This window comes from Sylvia atricapilla, chromosome 1, assembly GCF_009819655.1.
Source record: "Sylvia atricapilla isolate bSylAtr1 chromosome 1, bSylAtr1.pri, whole genome shotgun sequence".
In the NCBI taxonomy this organism is placed as follows: Eukaryota; Metazoa; Chordata; class Aves; order Passeriformes; family Sylviidae; genus Sylvia; species Sylvia atricapilla.
The window spans coordinates 58,759,859-58,781,927 of record NC_089140.1 but is presented as its reverse complement, the minus strand read 5'-3'; the positions used below and the strand labels follow the sequence as shown (position 1 = coordinate 58,781,927).

Below are 22,069 nucleotides of genomic sequence, written 5' to 3'. Positions count from 1 at the left end.
CAGTTGGATGAGCTGTCACCACTTGGTAGAAACCTGGAAACCTCCATTATTACCAGACAAACTGCTGATTTCTGCCCTATTCAGCACATAGTCAGAGTTGTAGAGATAAAGGTGACTGTGGTCTTTGGCGTTAGAGGGTTCAAACTTACCTTTTTGCAATCTGATATCTCAAATATTTCATGCCATTTCAATGGTAAACTAGGGTTTTCAAGAGGAACCAGTAGTGCTGAAGTCAAGGAAAGGTTTGCCAGAAGGACATGCTAATGTGAAAGCAGCTTCTTGGTACTACTTTAGTAGCTAACACACAGTTCCAGAGATAGCTGCAGCCCTCAGCTTAATTGGTGTGTGCTTGCTGGCAGAGGCAGATCTGTGTTGCAAGACTCTAGGACCCCCAGCCAACCTGAGGCTCTGCATGGGCTACAAAGGATTCAGCACATTGGAAGGGATAAGGGGAATGGGGCCCTTTGAGACAAGTAAGGCAAGTACATGTGTATATATACATTTACTCTATTTGGGAAACTTAGTAAAGAAAATAAAATAGAAGCTGTCTCATGAAGCTGTAGCATGGTCAGCAAGCATTAAAGTTTAAAGTTTAAAAAACATTAAACTTTAAAGTTTCAGATTTCGAGTATGGCTGTGAAACTACCTGATGGCGTAATTAGAGTGAAAGAAGGCCTGAGAAAAAGAGAAATGAAAGGAGGGTTAAATATAACATCCCTATTGAAAAGGAAAAAAGAGAAAAAGAGCATAGATGAATTCTGGAAGAAGAGGGGAAAGGATGAGTGTGGGTGTGAGAGAGAGAAGAGTTTGTCTAAAAGTGAAATGGTACAAATGAGTAGCAAGAGCCTAGGATTCGACTGCCGTGGAAAAGTGTGTCTAAAGAATACCTCACTTTGGCCCAAAATAATTTAAGTATAGAGAAAAATGAGAGGAGATGATGAAATGAGCATTGTGCTCCTTAAACTTACACAGATCCAAAGAGAGAAGGTAGAGGAGCCTTTCTGACTGTATTGATCTGCAGTGAGATGGCTGCATTGCCTGCAAGTGGAAAGATTTGATGGGCAGCTGCCCTAGGGCAGGACCTTCAAATAAGCCCATGGCTTCATTCTGTGTTCTATAGACAGGTTTTCTAAGGGGCAAGGAAAGGGCTCCAGAACTGCCACTGGGTGGAGAAAGCTCCCACAGGGAGACCAAAAAACCCTTAGAAATATGGTGAAAATGAAGGGGGTGGGAAGCAGTCTTTGAATAAATATAGTCCCATCACCTGAACTTAGTGAGAAATTTTCATATCAGTTTTAAGATATAGAGTGTAACAGGGCATTCAGTTAAAATGAGAAAAATAAGAATATATGATCCATTGATTTTTCACTGGTTGGAAGCTACCCAGAAAAAACAGTGCTAGAAGGAGTAGAAGTGATCAGACCTTGACAAGGCAGTTGAGGATTTGTAAAAGCTTACTTTCAAAGTTATACAACTGAAGAACAAAACAGGAAATCCCCTTACTTTGCAACTTTCAAAAGATGGCATTCAAGTTACATTTAGGATGTGATCCAAGTGCCATGAAAATTTTTTCCATCAACTTCGATGCATGTTCTAAAACAGGATGTGTTAAATCAGGGAAAATAATAACAGACTCTCAAGTAAATTAACAGAATATTCACAACAGATTATGAATCACTGTATTAAAGAATCAATTAGAGTCAGCTATTTCCATAAAGGCAGAGTAGTAGCAAAAGAAATTTTGAACGAAAAAAAATCGGAACATCTGCTGAAATTTCCAAAGCTATATTTAATATTAGCTTAGGAAAAGCACCTGGACTGAATGGTGTCTCATCAAAAATTTTTGAGTGTTTCCAGACCAAAATCACTTGGATAGTTCTTAAAAAAAAAAAAAATTCAGCTGCTGAAGTAAAAGAGAAAATTCTTCTCTAATACCTTCCCTTGCACTCAATTTTGTCATAGGGAACATCACCATCTTAAACCAGAGCACCTTCTGCTGCCATGAACTACTTTGCTGGAACCAAGGCCTGTCCTTGCATAACAGTCCCATTAGCTAACTGTCGAGCAGACTTTATTATTATAGGGAATATTTTGGATTCAAGCACTCAGCACAGAGGAGTGTATGAAAAGTGAGCAGACTTCAATAGAGATGCCAGATTTCCTGCCAAGAAATCTACAAATGGATGGCCTTTTTCTTTAGTTACTAGATGAATATTCAATAAAAAAATCTGCTTTTGAAATTTGCAGCAAACCTACTGTCATTTATTTTAAAGAGGAAGGGGGTAAGATACAGGGCTATCTACATCTCATGGTGTGAGTTGTGACCCTAAAAATGTTTGGTCAGCTAGTCAGAGGTCAGCCAGATGTATACCTGATGTTTCAGGGCTATTTTTATGGTTTCTCTGATAATAAAATCTAGACTTCTGCAGCAAACAAACACAATTTCTCTGCTGTCGGTTAAGAGCCTGCTCCAGGGAGGAGGTGGCAGATGCTTGTGACGCCAGATGAGTCTGTATCATGCTTTCTGTCCTGCATGATCCCCTGAGGGATGTGGCCACCACCTCCCTGTGCCTATTTTTGGAAAATATCTGTGTTTAGAAAGTTGTCTGAAGACAGATTTACATTTCATATGAAAAACTTTCATGGGGGGAAGCACCTCTGGAGGGGGAAAACCCCACATCTTGTGACACTAAAATGATTGTAAGAATTCTTCACTGAGATGTCACAGGTGGGAATATTTCTCATAATATGGAAAAGACATCTAGATTTTACATTGCTGCTGCAAAATGAAATCTTACTAATCTTATGAATGGAAGAACTTACTTTGGGTATTTTTCATAGAGGCAACTGAAGTCAGCATAGATCCATCTAATTGTAGTGCAGCTGCACTGATTTCTAACTGTTCAGACCCAAAACCAATTTATTTAAGAATGACTGTACTAGCTGCAGGGGCCATTCTTCTAGCTACATCCTTACTTGAGATTACCTTGCTTTTAAGTACTAACAGACATTTCTATGTATCTTTTTCTTTCCTTTGCAAACTTTTCTTTCTGTTATTTATCTGTGTTTCACATGCCAGTGGAAATCAGGAAAGGAAATTAATTTGTATGAATGGACTTCATAAACTTCATGATTTACCAGTAATGAAATCCGGGTTTGCAGAATGAGAAATAATAGAGCTTTTCCAAAATATCTTAATCCTTGGCTATGATTAGTGGCATAAAATGAACCATTCTTTCCTACATGTCTAAAGTCCAAGTTGTGCTCCATGTGATATTCTTTCCAGTCTCATGTCAGTAAATAATTGCCATGCTGCTCTTTAGACTGTCTCTGACCTTCACTACACTCGCTTTTCTTGAACAAAAGTTGGGAATCATTGCAGATTGATCTCCTACTGTGATCTGATCTGGTCTAGTGTGAAAGGAAAGCTCGTTAATCCTACTTCCAAATTCCTTACCCAGTTTACTATAAATGCACTGCCCTATAAGCATATGTAATGCAGCACAGCCATAACAGTGCTTAAAACAGGATTAGGCAATGCCTCATATTTTCTAACTACTTCTACTTGTACATGAATACAAATTCACTCTCTTTGTATTGTCAAGGGTGACATTTAAAAAAATAGTTAAAAAAATGGTTTAGCTAGTTTAAGCTTTATGATTTTTTGCCAGAATATTGTCTAGTCTGTCCAAACTTGTCCAGTTTGTTTAGTTACCTGAATATGAACCAAATGGGGTTCATATCTTAAGGAGCCTCTTTTGAGGATGGGAAGAACCAAGTACCTTAATATGATTTTGTTTTAACAACTAAGAATTGGCAGCTGTGCTGCATACTCAAGTGAAGCAAAGATTTTTAGTTCTAGAGAGCTGGTTTAAAATTTAGAAAAGAAAAACTACATGCTGCTAATAAAACCCTGTGCATGGTTTTCCATTATTCCCTAGAAAGTGGGTAGGGCTCTTGGATCACACTGTACCCACATGTATATGCACTAAAACCAACACACTGAAGTAAACACAGAAATGTGTTTGTTCTGTTTGAGTGATAGAAATCAGAAGTAAGTCTCCTGACCTCAGGGAAGTCTTGCATGCTTCAAAATTCAGGCAAAATAAAAGAACACATGTACTTGTCTCTTTTGCATATCACCATTAAAACATTTCAACCGATCTTTTGGCAATAATGAACAAAATAGAGTGTTTACAATACAGTGACTGGTATTTTTTCCTGCCAAGTCATCAGAGCAGTACGTTGCATATTTGTTGACTACCTTAGCCGATGTCTGTCTGTGTTTAGTAGGAGCTTGATGCAAAGCTCATTGAAGCAAGTAGGAATTCTTCAGTTGTCTCCTTCACTCTTTGGATCAGGCTCCAGTTCACAATCATGATAATCTTCACTTAATACTCTTTTTAAAATCTTACGTTGAAAAGAAATAATGCATGAAAATCTCTAATATTGGGCAAAATTTTCAAGACCCAAAACTTGATGCAGATGCAAGTTATAGCTCCCAGAGTAACTGTAGAATTACATTAATTTGTTAAGGTTAACGGCACATGCAATATCCTGAAATGCTGCCCGTATTTTGCTGACTGGCAGTGTTTCAAGCACACTCACTTTGGTTGTTTGGATGTGCTGATGTTCAAAGCAGTGTTCATGTTAGTTACAAGGAATCTCAGGGAGATCTCAGTGTGTTCTTGCACACTGAATGGTGTGTAAGTATATGTTGTATGAGTGCACTGTGTCTGTTTCTGTCCCCCTTTATGCCAGTAGGACAGAGATACTCTTTTCCTGGAGTAGTTTGCATAGAAATATATAAGGTCCCTTTGTGGGACCATTTTGGAAGTCTCTTGAGTGGCTGTACTTGTTCATGTGGTCGGTAATGAGACAATGACAACACTGCACCATGTGTTCTCCGTGGAAAACAATGTAATTTCAACAATTTTCCATTTGCTGTGATGTTTTTCTCTAAAGAGGGGGCCTCCTCTATGTGTACATGTGTACAAAGATTTCTGCTTGCAGCTCTCCATAGATAGCCACACCAAAGAGAAAGCATGAAAGCTTCTAGGGCAGGACATTCATCCTCACTTATCTGGCCCTCAGAGACATTAGCTAATCAAGGCATGATACTCCATACAATAGGACAAGTGCTGTAAAGCTACCTCTGTTATCCCAGCAAACATGGAGACTTACCATTCCCATGGCCATTTTACTGGGATTTGTTTGCTTCTGACAACGACATCCACAACCTATGGTGCTATCAGCTCCAACAATGAATCTGATGCTGGGTCTCTGTGTTATCATCTTGCTAGTAAGTATCTTTTTTTCTTCTTCTTCTTTTTTGTTCCCACCCTATTTGTGAGAATTTCTCCCCTGGAGCTCTTCTCTATCAGGCCCCTGCAGCTGCTGTTATTTTAGATATGGCAGGAAGTAGGTATCGGAAAACAGTGAGAGCTCACAGCACTCAGAAAAATCTAGAAATTCCTCTGATTTACCCCAGGCTCTGGCTCCAATCAAAGCTAGTTGAAAAAAGAAAATGAAAAGCGAGATGGGGGGAAGGTGGTGGAGGGAAAGGCCCAAGCAGACAATTGTGTCTGGGCTGCATGTGTTAGGAAGGAGAGTTTCAGGCATCACCTCCTGCAGGGTACCAAGGAGATGCTCCACGTGGCTGTGTGGGATGGGGACTGCTTGGCTGGGAGCAGCATTCAATGGCAGAGCTGGGGTTGCCACCCTCTCCAAAAGCCAAAAAACCCCTTCTCACCTCCCCAGAGACATGTTTCTCATCCCTTTTTCATGTCCTCCCCCTCGCGTGACCTGAAGCAGATCAGCTTCCCTGGCCATCTGGTGGCTTCTGGAAATGCTTTTAGCAGCACTTACCAAGGGGTGCCAGCCAACGACACTGGTGGAAAGTCACTGGAGCATGAAACTTACATCACTACTTCTATTATTATTAATTACAACCACTATTATTTTTATTATCATTTTACAGCTCAAACAGGATACTTCTTAATCTGCTCAGCAAAGACATTTTTTGTCACTCTGAGTACCTTTTAAATCAGGCTGACTTCAGAGGTGACTTCAGAAAGAAAAGAAAAAACTGGAGAAAAACACCTCCAAATCTTTCATTCAGCAAGCAGTTTAGAGAAGAAGACACCACCACTCCCATACACAAAGATACATGCAGAAAAGTGACTATTTTAATAAATAAAATATCCCCTTTGACACAGCAGATAAGGAAGAAGATGTCCACCCACAGACATCTCACACTATTAGCAATCTAGTTAACATCTGTAAATGCTTTAGGGAAAGAAATTACACTTTGAGACATTTCTTTTTTAATTATAGACTCCAGATGAGATTTGTTAGAGCAGGGAAATGTATCCCATAGCGACTGATGTCAATAGCAAGCAGTCCCTAAAGCCAGCCAGGATTGGGAAAGCCATGCTGTTTGCTGCTCTTGGCACTGCTCCCTGCTTTCACAATGTCAAAGTTAGAACCGCCTTTATATGCACTTTCCATTTTTTTTTCCACAGTAGCTGTTGCCAGCAAGCTGTAAACTACCGTGTATCACTCAGATTTAAGAACCTAAACTTTAAAACAAATTAAACTCTTGTTGACATTGTAGTAAAAATCAGAATCGAACTGAACAGCTCAGTAAAACTGCACTTCAATTATTTTATGGATTTAAGATTGTTTTCTAGGATTCCCAGACTCCCAATACAGCGAAGTTATTTCCTCTTGGCAGATGTCTGGAAAAAAAAATCATTGAATGGATAAAATCATGTGGCAGACACCAGGTTGAAGCCTAAAGGGAGGAAATGGTGTCTCCCCAGCACCTGTAAATATTTGCTCTGTGTCTTGACCAGGAGAGCCTTTCGTCCATGGTTTGAAAAAAAATTAAAAGGTTTTTATTTTGTGAGTTATTAAGGAAATAGAATTTTCATCTGTCAAAACCCAGTTTCTAACTAGGTGTTTATGTGGGTTTGAATGAGAACAGCAAACACAGATCTGACCCACCCTTTAGAACCACGTCCAAGTGTAGGTAAACGCACGCAGCACACCAGTGCTCTCAGTCCCTGGCCTCTGCTTATCTTTCATTTCCCTACTTAGCAGTTAATGTTGGGTACTCTTTTTATAATTCTCTCCACTATTTTCCTATTCTGTAAAATGAAATCAAAGGTTTCCATCTGATTAATTGCCAGGTTTCCATTCTTTTTAATATTTCCTCTCAAAACAGTTTGGAATGAAAGTATTTCAGAAATGTGTGTAGACAGAAGCTATTGGAGATAATAATTTGTTTCATGGAACTGTGTTTTACAAAAGGTGTGGTGCACTAGAAGGCTGTTGTGTGGAGCAAACAGCAATAAATTTGCACAGGACTTTCATCACAACCTTTGTTGCACATTTTTCTTTTATCTCGTCAGTAGAATGTCCTTGATGTCCCCAAAGCTCCAGACTGAAAGGCATTTGGTTCACAGGGTCTTCAGCAAGAGCTGACCCTTGCTGGGCTGCCCTTGTTGCAAGGATGCTTCTGAAGAGAGAGACAGATCTCTCTTGCACCTCTGCATGCTCACAGCGAGGTCCTGTGGTCTGCCTGTCCTTGCTGAGCTCCCCAGGGAGTGGGGACCTGCCTGCCTCTTCAAGGAATGTGTAGTTGTGCAGATTTTCCAAAGCTGCTGTGTTAGCCTCCATGCGTTTACCTCCTGCTCTGAATTAGCTTCTTTGACCTGACTGAATATCTTGAAAGCAGCCAGTTTTCTTCATTGAAGCATTATTAAATTTTTAAAGCTCCTCTTGAATCACTGCTAAAGTTCTTCCACTCCTTTTGTTGCCTGGAGCACCTCTCAAAAATGCAGGCCAACTCCTGCTGGAGTTTGGATGTGCTGTGAGATCGCAGCCTGCGCCATGGAAGCACCCTGTCATTTCTCAGCTATTGAGAAGCAAGGGTTTTGAAGTCCAAGTACTCAAAAATAGGCAGAAAGGAAGCCTGTTGAACATTGCCAGTGGTTGTTTGGAAAGTGTAATGCAAACATTTTGAATAAAATTTCAAGTCTTTAAGTGTGTTTGAGAGATGAGTGTTGTACACCTGCTCTCAAGTGCCTTTTTCCTAGTTCTCTAGTGCTGGCTGCAGGTTTACAGTGCTTCGTTCTTGGGGCAGAATAAATTTCTGCTCTAGTGGGGAGCACTGAGCATCAGCAGGGTTCTTGTGCCAAGCACTGAACTGCAAGGAGGAAGATTTTGTCTTCCCTGAGAGTCCAGCTGTGATTCTTACTGAATTCTTGCAACTGCATGTGGTGATTTTACTGTTGACATTTGTCTGTCAGTCCAGCCAGAGGTTGAACCATTCTGCAGCTAGGCACAGCATGTGGGAGAGGAGAAAAGAGGAAAAGACATTTTTGTTGTATTTGCAGCTCTGTCACACTGGGACCACGTACAAATAAGAGTATTCTTCCAGCTGCTATAATCTGAGATGCATGCTGTAGGTGGTTTTAGCATCCAAGGAGTGCTGGAATCTAGGAACAGTCTGGGTGCAGTGGTTTTCACAGCCATGTCTCCACACTGAGGACAGCATCCACTAACACCCTGGGCGTCTCCATATCATGGCCCAAGCTGCACTGGTATGTCTCTTGTGTGAGTTCACTTACATCAGTCCTTGGTTCAAAGCTTCCTAGCCAAACTGGATGAGGGTTTTCTTATGAAAAGGTCTGTCTCTAGTTAGGGTGGTACAAAGCCACTGCCAGAATGTCCTTAAGCACTGCCACTGCTCTTGTCCAAGGAGCCACAACAAAGAGGACATGAGCTCCTCCTTGAATTGCAGTGTTCTGCAGCAACAGATGTTGTGGCATTACTTACAGCTCACATTATGGTGGTGACCAGGCCATCATGCCAAAAGCAAATTTATTGCATGCCAGCTTTTCACTGTGTCCATTTTTTGCCGTCTGTTTGCATCCACCAGTTCAGATTCCCAGGGCCAGCCCAGGTTCTTGCCCACTGCTGAAGATTAGCAGCTGTGTTCCATCACCTAAGGATTTCCCCCAGCTAGCGTGACCTTTCCCAGCCCAGTCCCCAGCAGGCTCATAGGTGGATTTCTTTTCCCTTATCAACCACATAAAATTTTTATTAGCCCCACCCAGCCTTTCTCTTCCATTCAGCAGCATGTGGCCACTCACTGAGTCACTTCGTGGTTATCATTTTCTCTGACGGAGCAAAACCCCTGAGAATAGAGGTTACCAAACAAGGCTCAGCCTTCACATAGTCGAGGCACAGATGTGTCCCAGCAGTGGCCACCCACTGTGCCATGGGCACATTATGTATAGTCTACACATTGGCATCCTCCTGTTGTCCCTGCCTAGGTGCCCTGTTTGCTGGGTGATGTGAATAATGGCACAGTTCTTTTCTGTTTGGCATGCACTTCACTGGTGAACAGGGCTATAAGGAAAAGAGGTGTTGATAGGGTGATGATAATAGGGCAAATTGGGCCCATTAAAGGAAAGAAAGAAAAAAAAAAAAAAAAGACCAAGCACTTCTTGTTCAGAATGCTCAGAAACAGATCATATAGACTCTGTTTTAACCTATCTCCAGGCAACTTCCATTCTTGAGACCAAGTTATTCCTGCTAAGTCCGTCAGACTGAGGCTGGTTGAGTGGAAGGAGAGTAAAATCTCTTGGCAGTTCTCTGCCCATGGAAAGAAAGGGGCACTCAGCAAATATTGCTGTGTGACCTAAAGCGCTTCTTTCTCTCCTCCATTTACTGTTTCTTTGCTTTACTTGATATGCCCAGCTGCACACAAGCTGGTTTTTATCAACAGCAGTGAAAAGTGCCTCATTCTGGAGATTCCAGAGGATCACTATGGGCCACACTATTATTACATAAAGTCAATTAAAGAGCATACATGCACATCCCATTGATTTGATTTAGAACTAACGAAAGTTTCAGTAATGTGCAATTACAAGAAACTTAATGACCCCTTTATATTGAATGCAACTTCTGTGGCACCTAATATGCTTTGATGAATTGCTCATTATGTGCAATGTTGGAAAAGCTTCTAAAAAGATTAATAATTGTATAATAATTGTGTGGAGAAATTCAGTTTTATTTGGCTTTTTAAAAAACTCTGAAATCAGTAAGCCATAGAGACTATGGACCTTCTCTTGCTCCCTTTTTTTTCCTTCCTGTACTCCCAGAATTATTTTTTTTCTAAAGCTAATCCATCACTTTTCCAGCACCTGGAGAAAAGCCCTTTCTTGTGTTAAATAGAAGGGTCTGGCCTGATACAGATGGTCATGTGAGGTCTTAAAGGTTGGTGTCAGCTACCCACGAAATCACCAGTATTAAGCTGGATGCCTGCACATGGGGTGCTTCTTTGGCAAGGCATGAAGTCTCCAAGCAGCAGCCTTCAGCATCGGGCTCAGAGCTTTGTGACATGCTCCAGTCCCACTACCCCTCTCCTATTCACTGCTGGTGAACCTTGGAAGCAGCCAGCCCTTGGGGCCATCAGGTGGGCTTTAACCTTGCTTTTCTAACAATAGGATACTTTGAGAGCCTCGTGTCTCAAGTGTTATCCATGCTTCAGTTGACAGCTAGTTGTGAGGTACAGCAAACCTTGAGAGATGGGATAAGGAATATGAGATTAAAAAGACAAAAAAAGGAAGTTTCATTTAGGTCACATTCAGGATTTAACACTGCCGGGGACATCTGGAGGCTGGAAAAACAGGCAATTGCAGACTTGCTTAAAATTTGTTTCAATTTTGAATCTAGTCTCATCGCGTTTCAGGGCATGGGTTCTGAATGCCGGGCTCTCACAGCACTGCTTCACTGTTGGGCACTAGACTGAAAAGGAGAGCTCTTCACCAGGATCAATTTGCATTACTCTATTACTCGTGACAGGGGAAAATTCCTGTTATCTGTGGCAAAGGGGTGCGTGGTCTTCCTTACTCTTTCTGGATTGGTACCCACAAAGCTGCCAGCAGCACTGACCTCAGGTTCTGGCTGCCTTAGGTAACATTTGTGTAGTTTGTCTGTCATGGGGAAATTTTGTGTAAAACGTAAAATATGTGTTTTGTTTCCCTTACAGATGCTCTTAGGAACGTAAACACATCATTTTGGTTAAACCACGGTTTATTTGTTCGTTGCCCAGCCTTACCCTCACACATGTGTGTATGTGTGTGTCAGATGAGGCTTGCATACCAGGGCGGATCCTGCAGCCTCTGCACAGCCCAAATCCCCATCTGCCCAGGCAAGGTTAGCCTCAGTGGGGGCTACCTGAAATTTCTCTTATGTCTCTGATTCTTTGGTAAAAAGGGCAAATCAGATTGAGTGCAGCCATCCTCAGACTAAGAGTAAAAACAAGCTGAAGTTTAGACTCCAATGCGCTGGAAATCACTGCAGCTCTGCCGATTCCTGCGCTAATTTCCAGCAGCCGGGGAATTCAGCCCTAAGCGTTTGCAGAGCGAGAGACGCAGGGCGTTTCCAGGGCTGCATATGGGATGGATGAAAAAATCGAAACCCAGAAATTTTGGTGCGATAGGATGGGACTCATTTAGTCTGGGCACCTATTCAAGAGCCCCAGTTAAATTGCTGCCGCACAGTGCTGTCATCACACTACACGGAACCTTTCCCATTAGCCCTCCACAGCGCAGCTGCCCTGGGAGACTTGGGGTTGTAAAACTAAATAAGGCAGAGGGTAGAGCAGGTAGGAAAATGACTCCGTGGTAATGGCTGTCATGCACAACAATGCCTTCCATCGTGCCAAGGTGACGTTCTTATGGGAGGATCATGTTTTATTAAAACCTGCTACTTGCTGTCACTCACTTGCTCCACTGTCCTATTCGCTGTCTCCAAAAATAGCATGCCCTGTGGTAGTGGCTTATTATGATTAAACAGATAAAAATAAGTTTAAGGTTTAAGCACATCCAGGACACCTGAGGTAATACAAGATCTGACTTCTTTGTGGAACGTGTGAAGTTATATTTTCCACTGGTTCACAAGACTTGTTTTGTTTGGTTTTTAGTTCAGTAAGCTTTCATGTGATCTATAGTTTTGCATTACAGTCTGGCACCTCAGGAGTTTATATCACTGTTTTCTGATGTTTTGCCTCACTCACAGGACAATCCTTTGAGAAAAGCTAGCTTTGAGAAGAGAGTTTCTGTAAGAAAAACCTGGTTTTTTCTGTGATTTGAGTAACAATTCTATGTTGTCTCTTGCAGCTTTCATATGTCAAAAAGTAGTGATGCTTATTAATAGTGAGAAAGTAGGTACCCTCATAAAAAAAAGTAGAATTTTAGTCATGGGATGGTTTACACTAGGAGCTTAATTTTTTAAGTCACTATATGCATCTATATTTAGCCATTTTTATCTTAGAATAAAATCTCTACATGGAGATAAGAAAAAAAAAAACCTTCCCTCCTGTATTTCAGCTTCCTCTGCATTCATTTGCAACTTTGAATTCCTCTTCAGTGATTCTAATATGTGGCATTTCATCTAAAAGAAGGGCGTACAAGAGCACAGAAGCCTGATGGAGCAAGATATGGCATCACTGTTGGTGGAAAAAATCCGAGGGCAATAATTATAGGCAGCAAAATGAACATCATACTACAAAGCATTACTACAGGTAGCATGGTGTCAGCATCAAACTCACATAGTCACTCCAGAGCTATGTGTCCCCAGCTCTCTTTGTGTGCTGAATAGTGACAGCAGAAATTCAGGGCACTTGTGGGTACATCCACGCTGTGTAATGAGCTGTATGGAGAGATCCCTGACCTGGGTGTCGCAGCAATTGTACCCGTGTAAGGCTTGACCTGAGCTAGTGAGTTCTGCCAAAACAATGAGCCAAACCAAGGCAGTTTTGCTTTCAGGACTGCTACTTGTTTCTGGAGGTTTCTCTGACCTTCCACAGACCTTCTGGAGGCTTTGACACAGAAGCTGTGCAGTCTGACCACTGTCCAAATGACGTCTCCAGTCATGGCATTGTACTTCTTGGGCAGTTACACCCTTCCGAAAGATGAAGCGTTATTGTCCGGATACGGCAGAATCGGAGTGTGATTTACTGCAGGTTTTCCACACACATAGCTTGAAAGGTGCAGCTGGTATTACTTGTATTTTCCACGCCGTGTGAACCAGTCAGGGCAGGCTGCTTTTGTTCATTTTCATCAAGAAAGCATTACGGCATCTCAGCCTCTTGTATTCAGTTCTGCTCCCTGTTAGAGACAGTGGTCCTCAGCAGACGCAGGTGGACATGAAGAAATGAGCAAAGGTTGGTTAGTCAGCTGTGGATAGAAATGTCATGTGACTCTGCATGCCTTGATGTCTTGGGACATGCCATGTGGCACTTTCCATTGATAAGGAAACCAAAAACCATCCTGAAGGAGCTGAATTGATGCCATTGCTATTTGCAAGTCAACAGGGGCATGTGAATCACAAGGTGTCAGCTCAGTGCAAAACCTCTGAGTGTCCTTTTGCCTAAACTCTTATCACACCTCTCTGTCTATTAAAAAAAGAGTAGAAAGAAGAGCCACAAAACTCACTTGTGGAAAAGAAGAGTGCATCCTAAAGGGACACAACAGTAAATACAACCTAGATTTCTGCTACTCGGTCTCCTTGCGCAAGCCTTTCTGGGCTCCTGCCGACATGGATTGAAGTCATGGGAACAATGGTCTTTGACTTCCACATGTGTGACAAGACAACAACTTCACCCAGCCAGAAGCTGGAGACTTAATGTTACTGCTTGCAAAGTGAAAAGGGATGGGATATGTTTTCAAACTGATACTATTCACCCACTAAACTGTACACTAAGCTCCTTAGAGTTGTGAGCTTGACCATGGCTCTCAGCCCACTTCCCATTTTTTCAGACTTTTGGGATACATCCACCTTTAGGAGTATGAAGTCTTCCAGATTCTCTTATTTGTATCCCAAAAAGCCCTCCAGTTGAGAAAACCCTGTGCATGTGCCCTCTTCAAACTCCATGCACCACTGACCTTGTAAATTCTTTGCTCTGAGCAGGATCAGTGTCTGAGCTGGTAGGCAGAAATTTGTCTCAGAAGAACAGGAATTTTATTAAAACAGAAGGTCACAATGTTATCCATGTTAGTAATTGGATGGAAGGAAAGAAGAAATCTGCAGAAGTTTAAAGCTTTGCTGGTTGATGGAATCCATGTACAGCCACCAAATGTTAAAAATATTACATTTCCTATGAAGTTCACATCTATATATGGAACCCACATTTGTACAGATATATCTGGTTGTCCTGTTCCATGCAGGAACCCAAACTGGTTCATCGGTATGACACTGATTTTGCTAATTAGTAAAGCAGAAATTTCCATTGCAAGGGCATTTAAAAGCAAAATTAAATACAAGAGGAAAAAACTCCTTATTAAACTAAAATGTGGGGTAACAGCTCACCACATCCTGCTACTGTGGCATCTGCTGTTTAGCAAAGGAAAGGTTCCTCTTTCAAAAGCCTTGACAGGTAGAGAGGTCACATGTTGCCTGCGTTTCTCAGCATTATTATTTTTTGACTTTTTTGTCGGTGGAAAAGCTGAACATGACAATGGAAAATACCAGTTGAGAGAAGGCATTGTGGGGAACTGTAGGTGTTAGCTATGAAAGCGACAGTGGCCTTCCCCTCCCAAAGCCAGCAGAAAAACAGTGAAAAAAAATCTGATGACAAAGGTGCTGTAAAATCATAGTACTCAGTTGTTTGGTCTGATAGGGATCAACCTGGTGCTTTAAGGGAAGTGCTGTGCTACTCTAGGCATTGAAGATGAAACATTTTGCGTGCTATCCCTCATCTGCTGCTAAGCTCTATGTAGGGCCTCCAACAAGCTGGGTAATCATTTGGATCTCATCTGCCTGGGTTATAAAATAGCTCTTTGTTAGTACTCAGACTATGTTGTTTTAAAAATGAGTGTAAAGCCATTGAAACCTTTCTTTGAAGAATGTTGTGCTTATTCCAAACCCAGCTACTCCTGGAATGGTACTGCAGATATGAATGGATGTATATCCAAGCAGCTGGGGAATCAAAGCATTTGCTTTAGGAATGAAATTGGGCCAAACTACTGCTTGCACTGAATACTGCTGTTCTGTGGACCAGGCATAATCCTCTTGTAATAGTAGCAGGTTTGTAAGTCAAAACTTGAACATTCAAGACTGCAACCAGCTGATTCTCCTTAGCTATATAATAAATATTTTGTTACAAATGTGGGAGCCAGGAGAAAAATGCCAATTACTTTATCTGCATGATCAGATCTTGCCTCTGTGGGAAGTTTTGCAGTGGTCCTACAGGACCAAGTGGAATTCTGAGGATTCCAAAGGGATAGATGGCAAAGGAGATAGTGAACTTGGGAACAGTCAGCTCATTTACTTGGAACATTAAATTTACAAGAAACAAATTTAAAACAGAAAAAAAATACTTTTTCCACCCTCACATCCGTATGCTGCAGAACCCATTGCTACAGGAAACTGTGAAGGCCAAAACAGGTTCAGAAGGTTATTAGAAAACTTAATGGAAGAAAGTTCGTCGAAGTTCATTAGAAGCAAGGATGCAGACCTCTGCCTCACAAAGTCCTCTAGCAGAGCAAAGGTGTAGTAGAGAAGTCACCACTGGAGGTGTACTGGTTCTTGTTCTCTTTCCCTAAGAACTGACAGTAGTGGTAGCTGTAACACTGGTGTGGATGGGCACACAGGATGCTTCGGCAGAACCATATTTCAGTAACAGAGGTTTGGTTTGCTGTTGGGAAGGACAGTCTTGGGTTAGCCTACAACAAGAATATTGATGCTTTCTTGCCAAACAAAAGAAAAATTAGTTTGGGATCAAACAAAACATTCCAAGACATTCCATTTGATGCAAAGTAAAACATTTCCTAGCATGCAACAAAAATGTTAACATGTTTTAGAGTATTAAAAGGAAGCAAATTTTCCAGAAATCAGAAATTAAAAATGTGGATAGTCTTCATGGGAGTGCTGGACCGTGCAGTTGAGGGTGGTGGGGAGCCTGCTTCTAGCCAAACCCAGCACACTTGCCTCCTGGTTTTCCCCCATTCCCACCCACCAGAGGGTTTTCCTTGCAGCCTCAGGTGTCTTGGCAGGCAGTGAGGGAAAGCCCACTCAAATCACACTTCCCCTTTCACCTCTGCTAGTGGTCTAGCTGCAAGATCAGCTGTGCTGCCCACCAGATCAGCTGTATTCCACCCACCTGGGCCTTTTGCATGCACCCTTGTCCTTCTCTGCAGGTTTTTTCCACTGCATTATTGGGAATATTTTGGCATTTTTGACACTGTAGTGGGTAAAGGGGAAAGAACAAGTGAAATAAAGAGAACTGTGTGCAAGCCACACTGTCCACAGACCACTGTGAAGGAGAGAGATGTTGAGTGTCCTCTCTGGTGGTTTTGGCCCCATTTGGTTGTGACGTCCAGGGGCAATGGATGCACTTGGGCTGAGGTTTAGCTGTCTCCCAAGTCCATGGTGATGTTGTCTATTGACTGTTGTTGAACAGCTGCACATGTAGTTGCATGAGAATGCCAGGCTTACTCATCAAGGTAGCAGAAGTCCACTTATCTTAAGAAAGTAATATAAAATAAAAACAAGCAATACACTGCTGTGAGTCAATAACAAAATGTGAATAATTTCAGCTGGGGACAAGTTGATTTGGCTGTGGAAAGATGGAGAGAGTGTGACTCAGTGAGCACTGTGGTCTCATGGCCTAAGCCAAGGCAGGTGGGCTCCCAGATGAAAGGAAAAGTTGTCTCATATCTGGAGTAAGGCATGTGTCCTACAGCCCTCAAGGGACAGAAGATCAGCTGAGGGTACCTGGAGTGACTGGAAGGGGCAGCCTCTTGAGTGCCTAAGCTGATTTTGGAGATGGACCTTTGGCTTATGTCATCAAGTTGCTTCCAAAATACCTTTACTACATGCTTTAATAGGGGAAAGTGTGAGCTGGCAGGCTGAGGCTGTTGCTTTTGAAAGTTGTACTGAGAGAGTCAAGCAAGAGTAACTCAGCAAGTGCTACAGCATTAAGTCAGAGTTTTGAGATGCCTTGGTGCTAATCCTGACTGAGATGGAGAGACCCTTCACATTTCCACCTGCCTGTCCCCATGCAATACCAGTGATGTTTATGTTCACATTTTACAGAAGCACTGTGAAGACTTATTATTTAACCCTTCTAAGCACTAAGTGACTGTAAAAAGAGTGAGGGTAGCCCTGACTGGTATTTTAATTTTATTTGATTTAACAGAAGCTTTGAGGGAAGGTTAGCAAAACTATGATGCTGCCTGGCTGGTAGGAGGATTTATTTTCATTGCCACATAAAACATGAAGGTATCACTGTGTGGTTTTGCTGCAGACCCCAGAGTGCCTTCAGAAGTTTATTATGGAAGCAGTCTTTACAAAAGCATCGTCGCAGAATCATCCCACAGAAGTATGCTGTTTGCACTCAAGGCAGAGACTCAGTCCCTAAAGGTCTCCTGGAGTCTGGCCACATATAAATGGGGCAGCACTTCTGGCTGGGTTTGGATGCATGCAGAGGAGTCTTTGCCTCAGTGCTGGGCTTGCTGCTTGAATTCGTTTTTGCTGTTCCATAATATTAAAGATGAACTCCACGGCAGTCTCAGGAGGAAGAACTACTTTGTCTTTTCTCAGCTTATTTCCATACTTCCTAATTTGCTGCTGTAAATAGGTAGTTACAAATGCAACTGATATTTCCTCTCTGAAGTATGGTGTGTGTATCCATTGGTAGAATTGGTTTTGGTGGCCAGGACCTGTGACACAAATCCTGACTGATTCATGTGCTGCAATTACTAAGTGGGCAATAGGTCTGCGGGAAAAAAAAAACAGGCCATAAAAACCAACACCAAACATACCCAACTAATTGCTTCAGGAAGCTGGTTTTACACAGGCTTGGTCTTTTCCAGTAAACACATGAAGTTATCTGGATTACTGTGAAGAGCAGCCCACAAGGAAAGGAAAATGCAGTCTTTTCCATGGTTTTTCCATGACGTGGGCATGTGTTTCCCAGTCCTGGCAATGTCAGAGAAACTCAGAAGCCGTGATAGCCGTGTTGGTGGCATTTTGTCTATCTCTGTGTAAATCAGGTGGTGGCCGTTGCTGTAGGGAGGTGGAATGGAAATAAAAGGGATGTTGTGTAGTCCACTGTCGATGACCTTTGCCAGGTTCAGTCATTTCCTGTCCATCTGCCAAAAATCACATGGATATAATTGGAGTGTGGGAAACTGTATTGCTTGATGATCTTCAGGGGAGGGGGGAAAGAGAGAAAGAAGACTTGTGAATAAGGAAAACAACACTTTATCAGTGGAGATGCAGTCTGACTGGCTGATGCTGAGATAGCAGACTTTGTTTATTCTCTCTGACGCTCGCCAGAGGAGTTTTTTTAACTTGTTTGTCTCTCTCATCTGTTTGTGTGGATAGAAGTGAAGAGTGCATGTCCACATATGTTGGTCACCACGATGGGAGGGTATATATTTAAATGTTACCAGCTCCAGGGAATGGGCAAGCATGCAGCAGTTTTTTCTCTTTTTTTTTTTTTTTTTTTTTTTTTTTTTTTTTTTTTTCTTCCCCCCAGTATCAACCCACAGTGGAAAAAATCAGCATATGAAGTTGTATTCTATCTAGGCACTGCACCTGGGTTCAATGACTGTCAGCCTTTTGCCACCAGTCCCTGCCATGGCTAACATATTTTCCAAGCACCTCTTTGTATGGAAGGAGTAGATTATTCTACGATCTGCTGGGGTCCTCCTGCCTTTACGCTTCCGAGGCAATTCTAGAGCAAATGAAATGTTTTATCTGTAACTAATTCAAAATGCTAAGTATGTTTGATGCAATCAAGGATCCAGGATGCTGCTGGTTTTGTGATGCCTGGTTTTACATGGTATTTAGCATGTTAATAACTTTGGTTAATGCTGCTGGTTTTGCACTGTGATCAGCCTGTCCAAGCTACCTGATGATGTCACACTTACTGTTCAGAGCTGTACTGAAGCTGTCAAGGAACAAGTGCGAGTTTGGGGGGTTGTGGACTGAGGACAGCTGCCTGCAGCAGCGGGATGCTAATCAATTCCTTTTCTTGTCTTCTTTCTTTGCAGTAAATGAAATTATAAGGAATGACCTTTCCAGTACCAATGTCCACTCATAGCTTTCAGTGTGGGCCTGGTATGAAACACACTTTTGACTTGGCTGGCATGTCACCTCGAGTCGGGAGATGCCGAATGAACTGAAGACATTGTCTGGTACCACTCTGATCTTCCACCTTAATGAATGTCGGGAACTGAAGATTTACCTCTTGCTTACAAAGAAGTAGCTCCTCAACTTCAACTGATGAAACAGCTTTTTTTAAAGAAAATCATCTCAAAAGAGAGAAGAGGGAGTACACTCCAAGACGGCGCATTTCATGGGACAAAACTAGGAAACTCAGCAAAATCTGAGCACTTCTTCCTGTTGCTAATCCTTTTGACATGGCACCGCTGGAATACAGCCCTGGAAGTGCCTTATTTTACCAGGTTGTGGCATCAGGGCATTTTTAATAAGCTTTGAATTCACTACCATTGAAAGTGTTGGTAGGTGCAGAAGCTCTAGAGCTTGAATTCTGTAGAGTGATACTGTAAAAAAGCATAGGACTCTGCAGCAGAGTAGGGAGAGCAATCCCAACTCCAGTAAGACACGTTTATGAATTCCAGAATTTCCTCAGCTTTTCCTCTGCTGTAATGTACAGCCTATTGCCTTATTCTTAGTGCATTTCAAAAGCCTCATGATTCGTCATCATCTCAGCTTTCTTTTGCATATTGCCTTTATTACGTACTAATGAATCATAGGGTTGGTAGTAGTAGCATGGTAAGATTTTGATTTTGATCCGGCTTCTGTCATAGCACAAGTGAGTTGAATAGCACAAAATAAAAAAGGTTGATGGACAAAAAATTGAAATCTATCTTTTACATGATAGATGAATGTGTATGCATGTACATACATACTAGTATATATGCATATATTTATATATGACAAATAATATAGATGATTGCCTAGTAAGGGCACTGAATTTAGCAATAATTTCAATTTCTGAGAATGCATTTCAAATCCACAGCAAATATTTCAGCTACTTCTTTTTGAGGGTTTGTTGCACCTAAAGCAGGTATGCATTTTCTTTCCTCACGCAGTTAAGCAAGCACTTTAGATAGGCAAGAAGGATGCATACAAGATGCGTTATTTACCAAATGTCAGAATATGAGTTATAGTAACTGTAAATACCATTATGGAAGAGTGTAAAATATTTGTTCAGTCATAATATTATTATTCCGCAGAAGCCTTATAACTCTCTGCTACGTGTATGGAAAAGGATGTTACCAAAAACCCACCCTGGTTTCACATACGGCGCTGTATAGTGTTTTCAGATTAGCTAATGTTCCTGGAGCTACAGGTAGGCATGTAGTGTAGCCTTCAACATTGTATTTTTTACAATCAACTGCTTAGTATAAAACTAGCAACCACCTATTACTTCACATAACCAAAAAAAAAAAAAAAAAAAAAAAAAAAAAAAAAAAGGAAAAAACTAAAATAAAATAGCATGACTAAATTAAAAATGTTTAACATTAATATTGTGCCTTAGGAATCTGTGCCCCCTCCTGGAAACACACCTGAACTACACCCCCGAGCTGGGGTGGCTCCTTAACCCTGATGCAACGAAGACTGAACAGGTTTCACAAAAAGGTGAAATCCAACTAAGTGTTTTAAAATATTCTTCTGTATAATTATGTCTTACTTTCTTTAGGGAAAAAAAATGAAAGCCATATTTGTCACATTTGCACATTACTGTGAAGACATGAGAATATAATATGGCTTTATGTACATAATATGATGTTACTGGTCCTTACAATAGTGTTATTCCTCATCTGTTTAATCCAAATTATTTACCCTGTATTTAGCCTTGTAGACCTTGCATGAAACGTTTCTTATAGACTGCCATATGAAAAGTTAAAAAGCTCGACAGATGTCAGCTTGACTTGTAGCTAGAAAATAGAACTAATAAAGCAAAATGTTTTGCTGGAAGCTAGTCTTAGAGTGGTTCATTTTATGTTATCTTGAAAAATCTTCTTTTCTCATATAAAACAGCATTTTTACATTATATACATATATCTCTCTATCTCTTCTATATGAAGCTGCTTGCATCCCGCTAATATAACCATCTTGGTATGGAAACAAAGTCTCTTGTCAACAGACTCCTCTTCACGTCCCCACTGCATTTAAAGACATTGCTCCCAAGAAGAGGAAATGATATATGATATAATCCTCAGATTTTATTCTCTCATTATTTCAGAAATGTCAATAGACTCTGCATGGAGGAATCTCTTGATTATGCCAAAGCATTTTTTAATTCATATACTAAATATTTTGGGTGAGGCTTTAACCATGTGGGACAATGCACACGCAACACACAAAGGCACATTTCAGCAGAAATTTTAGCAAAGTTTTCAAATGTATGGTTTGGCTGTGTTGCAGCTCCTTCATTCTGGTTTTTATTTTCCTCTTTAAGCTATTTTGGAAAAAAAAAAAAAAGAATACCCCAACCTGTTACTTTTAAGCCTGGATAATGGAGGATTATGTGTCTGTTGTATATGTATTCATAAAATAAAAACAAAAGCAGAAATATTTTCTGTATGAGATTGCTATCTTGTTTCTGGTTGTTGTACCTTGTATGGTTGTTGCATCTTTGTATGGTTGTTACTGTCAGTTTAGGAAAATGGTTCTCATCAACCTTTTTGAAAACAATGCAAAACCAAATAGCCACAACACTCTGAACTTGGAGCATAGGTATGTTCAAAAATACCTTTGCCAGGGATATTCTCACTATTAAAAAGAGCCCTTTGGATGAATTTTAAGTGGTGAAACAAGCTATCTTACTAATCATGCAACAAAGTACTTGGCATCTGTGTGCATTGCTTGGATAACAGTTTCTTTTGCCCTCCCTGGAACTATTTCTGAAACATGTGGGTTGCTAAGGGTAGGCTTGGGATCTGTAGCCTTCAATGCAGTAGATATAAGAGACATTTTGTTAGACTGGAGGCTTCGGTAGCCCTGAGAGAGT

General features: G+C 41.3%; 1 protein-coding gene across 4 annotated transcripts in view; it reads left to right on the top strand.

Annotated features, from left to right (window-relative positions):
- NFATC1 (nuclear factor of activated T cells 1) overlaps nucleotides 1-20,547 on the top strand; it is a 108,995-nt gene extending 88,448 nt beyond the window's left edge. For all 4 annotated transcript variants that reach the window (XM_066323708.1, XM_066323699.1, XM_066323683.1 and 1 more), the window contains one exon: nucleotides 19,080-20,547. In XM_066323708.1, coding sequence (XP_066179805.1) covers nucleotides 19,080-19,082 — 3 coding nt within the window. In that variant the 3' untranslated portion in view covers nucleotides 19,083-20,547. The remainder of the gene's footprint in view (nucleotides 1-19,079) is intronic.
- The last annotated feature ends 1,522 nt before the right edge of the window (nucleotides 20,548-22,069 follow it).